The sequence below is a fragment of the Buceros rhinoceros genome, unplaced genomic scaffold (genome assembly GCF_000710305.1).
Source record: "Buceros rhinoceros silvestris isolate BGI_N320 unplaced genomic scaffold, ASM71030v1 scaffold30405, whole genome shotgun sequence".
NCBI classification, from domain to species: Eukaryota; Metazoa; Chordata; class Aves; order Bucerotiformes; family Bucerotidae; genus Buceros; species Buceros rhinoceros.
Genome location: NW_010412762.1, coordinates 10,189 through 10,887, shown reverse-complemented (window position 1 = coordinate 10,887; position 699 = coordinate 10,189). Strand labels below are relative to the sequence as shown.

Here is a 699-nt window from a genome sequence, read left to right as displayed (position 1 = left end):
ACCGTGGTGGGGAGTGAGAGTCACAGCGTGAGCACCTCCGCGGATGTGGTCCCCGCCAGAGCTGTGGTCCTCGGAGCATGTCAGGTGTCTTCTGGGGCTCTGAGCAGCACCTGACCTGGGCATGGCACATCTTGGGACGCCCGTGCTGGCACCGCGCATCCCCGAGACCCCTGCGCAGCTCTCAGCAGGGGCATGGTGTGCCTTGGGCTGGCTGCATGCAGAATCGGTGTCAGTCCTTGCCCTGGAACGGCTCGTGCTCCAACTGGAAAATCGTGGGGAAGGAGCCTGGGGTAGAGCAGAGCGTTGGGTGCTTACGAGCTGCTCGCAGCAGTAGAGCAGGGGAAGGAGATCTGCGTCCTAGCCGTGGGAGTTAGTTAGTCCCTGCATCTGGGGAGAGGCTGTGGGGACCTGGCTGTAGCCATGCTGCACGTGTTGGGTGCTGGCTCAGCCCCTCTCTTTGCAGGAGCGGTGCTCCGGCATTTCCCACCAGCAGCGGGTTTGGTCTCCTGGGACAGGATGGGGGAAGGACCTTGGTTCCCCACGTTTACCCTGGCTGGTTTTGAGCAGCTCTTTGGGAAGCGAGGCTGGGGCAGGCAGGGGGGCGCCCCAGGGCGGTGCTGAGCGGCTCTCTCCCGCCGCAGGTGCTGCGGTACTGCTATACCTGCCCGCGGGTCATCGAGGCCCTGATGAACAGCTCCG

General features: G+C 64.4%; 1 protein-coding gene across 1 annotated transcript in view; it reads left to right on the top strand.

Moving 5' to 3' along the window:
- The window catches only part of LOC104493786 (ankyrin repeat and SOCS box protein 10-like), a gene marked incomplete at its 5' end in the record, with an annotated part of 3,570 nt that overhangs the window by 2,016 nt on the left and 855 nt on the right, over window positions 1-699 (top strand). The window contains one exon of the mRNA XM_010136522.1: window positions 642-699. This exon is cut by the window's right edge and continues 6 nt beyond it. Coding sequence (XP_010134824.1) covers window positions 642-699 — 58 coding nt within the window. The remainder of the gene's footprint in view (window positions 1-641) is intronic.